At 49.7% G+C, this 6,146-nt stretch overlaps 1 protein-coding gene across 1 annotated transcript in view; it reads right to left on the bottom strand.

Moving 5' to 3' along the window:
* Positions 1 to 947: 947 nt before the first annotated feature.
* Positions 948 to 6,146, bottom strand: part of APEX2 (apurinic/apyrimidinic endodeoxyribonuclease 2) — a 7,779-nt gene continuing 2,580 nt past the window's right edge. The window contains exons 4-6 of the mRNA XM_046674040.1: positions 5,640 to 5,786; positions 4,851 to 4,920; positions 948 to 2,237 (exon numbers count right to left, since the gene is read on the bottom strand). Of these exons, the coding sequence (XP_046529996.1) occupies positions 1,335 to 2,237; positions 4,851 to 4,920; positions 5,640 to 5,786 (1,120 nt within the window). The 3' untranslated portion in view covers positions 948 to 1,334. The remainder of the gene's footprint in view (positions 2,238 to 4,850; positions 4,921 to 5,639; positions 5,787 to 6,146) is intronic.

Here is a 6,146-nt window from a genome sequence, read left to right as displayed (position 1 = left end):
TTTTTTTTTTTTGAGAGAATACAGACAACTGCACTGTATCTGACTCCCTCAGACAAGTGGCAGAACCATGAAGAAATCACAGATCACTTGTTGGTCAGACCATCCCATTTTACTGATAGAGAAACTGAAATCCAGCAAGAGGAAGGAGATTGCCAAAAACTACACAGTGAGTTGCACAAACAGCTAGGACACTTGGCAGGTTTATTTGAAATGGCTCTTTCCCAATAGTTTCAACAAAAATCCAGGAATTGACTCTTCACCGGCAGACCTAGAACCCAGGCCCCAGGTATCCCCTGAAGCCAGGAGTTGGAGTCAGCCCTAACCAAACTGCCTGGAGGACTTTGGAGGTATTTTCCAGCAAAGAGAATGGATGTTCTCCTCAATCCATTATCCTCTTTCCTTCCCACGGTACCTTATAGAACAGGACTTACCAACCCTGTTTTCCAAAGTGAGAAAGAGGCTGGGCTATAGCAAGCAACTTGTTCAAGGCAATCCTCCCAACCTTTCCAGGTCACAGTGCACAAAAAACACTTGCATGGCACACTTGGGTGAACTAAAGATACGACTTGCCTAAGAGGCAATCTTTCCTGACACCTGTGCAATTCCTGGCCCTGTCTGGCAACTCTAGGGCTGAGGGGCCCATTTCTTTCCACCCTGCAACTCATTTGTGGCAGCTGTGGGACACATCAGTCGGGAAGCACTGGTTTAAGGCTACACAAGGTGCTTTCTGTCACACCACATGCACCTCCCTTGCTGATCCAACCTTAGCAGTGCAGGGAACCCCTACAACTCAGCAGAGCTCTTTACGGTGAGCACCACTCCTCCCTCCCCTCTCCCTGGGAGTCATATCATCAGGCTACAGGCAGTTGGCAAACTCAGTTATTGAGATAACCTCTCTGACTCAACTTCATGGAACACATCTAGGACGTCCGCATGACACGGTACACTAAAACAAAGACACAAACTTTATTTAGGCACAGATACATTTCCCAGCAAGGAAGGAAGGGGTTTGAAATCACAACTTCCTGAGGCAACTGGTTCCTGTGTACTTCTGACAGGAAGGTGGGAAGTGGGGTAGGGTCTAGGTCGCAGCATTAAGGCACAAGAAGCTCACCAATGATTAGAGCTAGGCAGAAAGAAGAGAGAGGAAGAGAGGCCTTAGAGGAGGAAGAGAAAGAGGAAAGGGAGGGGTCCTTGGGGAAGGTGGAGGAGGAGGAGGTGGAGGAAGAGGAGGGGAAGAAGGCCTTGGAGGAGACAGAGGCAGCATAGGAGGGAGCTGGCCTCAGATCATGTACAGAGTTGACCATGACAGACATCCTTGGGCCTGCGTTGGTTTAGCTGGGCCTGCTCCAGAGGAAGAAGTTACAGCGGGAGGCGGGGTCAGTGGGAGGACCACGGGGCCTGGCACACATGTAGAAGTGGCGGCCTAGGTTGGGTCCTGGCTTCTTCACAGTTCGCATCACACATGGCTCCCCGTGGCCCCCGCAGAGGGGCATGGGCGAGGGCCCCCCAAGCACAGACTTCCAGAATGAGGTCCGTAGCTCCTTCTCATCCTTGGCCTCTGAAGCCTTGGCCTGCTCCTCTACCACTTTGGCCATCACCTCCTCTTCTTGGGTCTTTGGGGTCATGCCCAGGCTAGGAAGCTCCAAGTTAGGAGAAGCTTGGGGATGGCTGGAGGATGGCTGGAAGTAGCTCCTCAGGTTTTTCTGGCCTCTGCTGGAGCCAGCCTGACTTGGCCGAGGCCGGGCTGAGCGCACACGGGCTTTGTTTTGGCGCATCTGTACCTGGGTTTGATCGCTGAGCTGCAGCGCCGACTGCCTGAACACAGGATCTTGTTCGAGACGAACCAGGAAGCGAAGGATCTTGAGCTGGGTGCCTGCAAATTCAGGGAGGAAGCGCGTGCACAGAGGTGGGCACTGTTTGGCAGGCACAGAGGACACACTCAAGACTGCACCCACGGGGCAGTGGTCAGAGCCCATCACCTCAGGTAGCAGGAAGGAGGCCTGGAAGGTGTCTATGACCAAGGTCCTGTCCCCCAGCACATAGTCAAGCCGGCAGCCATAGTTCAGAGGGCGGGCGCCACTGACTACTGACCAGCAGGTGAAGGCCCCCTCCTGCTTTGGCTGGAAGCAGCGATAGCTATCAATGAAGGGCCCTACATGGGACTCAGCCTGGCACCCCGGGTTACTGAGCAAGCTGTCCATCCATTTGCGCCCTGGGTCGTCTTCAAAGCATTCCTGGGGAAGAAGAAAAGAGATGAAGAGAGAGGCATAACTAGATGCCTAAACTGAAAGGGACTTAGACTAACTGCTTCATTTTACAGAAAGAAAATGTGGTTGTTCCAAAGAAGATTACTGCTCAAGGTGACACAGTCCAGAACTGGCAGAGCTGGGATTCAATTTCCATCCTTACTGATTTAAACACCCAGGCTTGTTTTTTCCTCTGTATCGGGCTACAATTGCACTGCACCAGTCCATGAATGCCAAATCTGGAAGTTTGTTGTTTGCTTAATCAAAGCAATTCTTGGAACTGCTCACCAAAATAATGGAAAATAGGAAGTTAAAAGTGGTTACCTCTAGGAAATAGGGCTGGAGTGAAGAGTTAAGAAGACTGTTGCCTTTTCATTTAAACCCTCTGGCACTATTTGGCTTATCTTGTGTTTGTCAAAACCCTCACTGACCACCCCTCCCTCTTGAGTTGAGGCACTCCAGGGATCTATGTCTGAATACTTCCTTTGGCTATGATCCCCAATTCATTCATCCATCCAAACCACCCACCCACTCATTCAATGTAACAACGTTCAAAGAACACTGATTATATACCATACATGATGCTAGGGACAAAGTGGGAACCTGATCTCATCCTGGGGACCAATGAGGCTTCCTTTCAGGAGATGATCTGAAGCTGAGAAGTGAAGGCTGGGTGTTACAAGTTGAGAGAACAGCCTGTGTAAAGGGCCTGTGAAAGGAAGGGGCATTGTACCCAAAAGACTTGAGGGGGAAACCAGACTAGGGGCCAGGATATCAGCAGGAAATGACTATGCAGTCCACGCAAGCAAGAGATGATGGTCACTTAGACCAGGATGGCACCAGAGGAGACAGAGAAAAATGAAATTAAGAGATGATTTGGAGCTAGAATCAACAGTACTCGCTGACTGACTGAATGTGGGAAGGTGGGGGTAGAGAAGAAGGACAACACTAACACAATTCCCAGGATTCTGGCTGAAGTAACCAAGAGGATGATGGTGCCGTTTAAAGAAGACTAGAAGAGCCAGTCTCGTAGGAAGTAGACGTATTCTGCTATTTTGGAAAGACTGTATCTATCATGTGACCTGTACTATTAATTCTATTTTCCTGGAAGGAAGAACGTAAGAGGTGCACTTGAGAGACCTAGGATAGTTCTGAACTAAGGAGAGAAGGCATAAAGGTACATGACGCTATCACAGGAAGCAGAACGAAGAGACTGAGTAAATGCTTGATGAGCAATAAGGTAGAGAGGGACCGAAGGCTTACTCTTTCTAGTGTACACTCCCTTCTCCACCACATTACCATCACCATTCTCTCATTTCTGCTCATTTTCCCAGCTGGGATCTACATCTATGTTTATGTGGCTCTTCAGCAAACTCATAAAGGAATCTTCCTACAGCCCCTCTTGAGTCAAGCCAGTGCTAAGCTGCATAAATTACTGACCCCTCCCCTCACGAGGCAAGCCAAGATGAGAACTGGCTTAGAGATTCTAGGGCAGTGGTTCTCAAGCATGACTGTACAATAAAATCAGCCTGGGAGCTTTTAAAAGATACTGCCACACTGGCCCCACACTCAACACATTCTGATTTACTTGGTCTGGGGCGGCACCAAGGTATTGATATTTTTGTAAAAGCTCCTTGTTCTAATATGCTGTCAGGAGTTGAGAACCATTGGCCTAGAGGGACTCAGAAATGAGAAGTTCATACAAGAAAAAGAGAGAGAAGGGAGCACATGCCCACCAATTCAGGGTACAGTGAGAAAAGCCAAAATGAGAATAACTTTTGCAATAGGCAGAGAGGAGATGACTCGGCTGGAGTGGACACAGTGTGTAGCAGTACTCAGGATGAAAATGGAGACTGGGCACAGACCAGAAAGAGCCTGGAATGCCAGGCCTAGATGTTTTCTCTGCATCACAGAGGTAACAGGGAGGTATTAAAGGTTCATGAGCAGGAAATCGTGAATTAGGGAAATGATCAAGGCAATGTGGAGTTCAACGCCCTCAAAATCTGGCCGCCAAAGGACTCTCCAGCCCCATCTCCTGCCACTCACCTCCCTCCCTATGTCACTCCCTAACAAGAATGGGACTTGCAGTTTTCCATGCACATGAGGCCAATTCTCAGCTTGCAGCCTTTGTTCACGCTAGAATGCCTTGCTCCGCCCACCCCAAAGCTCTGTTCTATTCATTTTTTAAGATTCAGCCATTTTCAGATGCCTCCCCTGATATCCAGGCTGGCCCAGGAACCCCATTTCTGGGTTCCTCTAACCTCCTGGGCTGCCATCTCTGCCTCAGCCCTGAAGACACCATTCCATAATGGGCTGATCACGTGTCCATAGTCCATCACCATGCTGAAAGCTCTGAGGGGCCAAGAGCCAGAACTCACTAGTAACTGAGTCCCCAGCACGTGGCTTAGGGCCAGTCCAAGGTCACAGTCAGTAATGTCTACTCAAGGAATGAACAATCCTCAGTGCTTTGAGAGGAGTATTGCAAACTAAGCTCTGCTCGTCCATGAAGGATGCTGCACCTGGGCCAAAAAAGAGCATAGGTTCGCTAGCTGAACAGAACTACAGTCAGGCATGAGGCCAGGGGCATAGAAGAAGCCTTACCAGGTTGACTGCGTCCCAGTGGTCAATGGGGCGGTGGGCTGTATTCAGGTCACCCAGAATGATCACATGGCTGAAAAACAAGGTGGCACTGTCAACTGGACATTCAAGAAAGGGAAGCAGTAGTCCTGGCCTACCTACCTCCTCCTGGGCCCTTCTACACTGAGGCCAAAGTGGGAGCCAACAGCAACTCATGGTAGCCTACCTTTCCAATATTACCATAACCTTGCTGCCTTTTACAACCAACCCAATTCTGATGTCGGAAGGTGAAATCATTCCCTGTGTGATACGACTGTCTCACTGATCTCTATATAATGGCATCTTTCCGGTCCTTCAAAGTTGAGCTCAGGTACCACTTCCTCTAGGAAGCATCCCTTGATTACTCTAACCCACCCTTTTCTGTCCTTCCCTGGGACAAGATCTTTTTCTTTTGCTCCAAGGCACTTTACCTTCTTTAACCCCTTTCATCCTTAAAACTATTCTGTGAGGTAGGGATTCATACACTCATCTGACAAAAGGGAAAACAGAGACAAGGCTAGCCTTGGGGCTCACAGTGAGTAAAAGGAGGAACCAAGATAGATGCTCAGAGGTATCTGAGCACAAAACCCATATTTGTGTCACTTTACGTGGTCCTCACAGCTCTTAGAAAACAGGGTCTATGCTGGTGTCTGCAACTGGGCTGCGAAGGAACTCAAAAGACAAAGACCCCATATTCCTCCCAATGGAGCTTGACAGAGGGCTGGACACCCAGGACAAACTCAAAAGAAGTCTTGCTGTCCAGGCTTACAGTACCTGCCAGCTGCCAGGAGGGCTTCTGCTCGGGTCTGCAGCAAGCGATAGAAGCGCATCTTAAAGGCCAGCCGCTCAGGCTTCCCAGGGTCCGCGTGAGGGCAGTACACGTTGATTAGGGTCAAGGTCTTCTCCTTCCCTTCACTTGTGCTGGGGAGAAAAGAACTCCCTCAACAAACGGGGGTCATTTTCAATCCTCCCCTCCCCTCCCCACACCATGTGGCTTCCACTAATGGTTATCTGTGGAATGGATGTGAAGGAAGGGGATAAAGAGACAATAAGTTGGCATACACAGGACCTAGGGGCTGACTACAGGTGAGGCAGAACGAGGGGCATCTAACGACACTCAGGTACCAGGTGATGGTGCTGCCATTTGCAAAGATAGGACACCCAGAAAGAGAGCAACTTGGGGCAATCAGTTCAGCATTGGCTAAGTTGCTTTTGAGTTACCTGTGGTAATAAGAGAGCCGGACCTCCCGGCCCCCCACCGCCCCCCACGCCCCCCACCAC

The sequence above is a fragment of the Equus quagga genome, chromosome 10 (genome assembly GCF_021613505.1).
Source record: "Equus quagga isolate Etosha38 chromosome 10, UCLA_HA_Equagga_1.0, whole genome shotgun sequence".
In the NCBI taxonomy this organism is placed as follows: Eukaryota; Metazoa; Chordata; class Mammalia; order Perissodactyla; family Equidae; genus Equus; species Equus quagga.
This window is presented reverse-complemented; position numbering and strand designations above follow the sequence as displayed.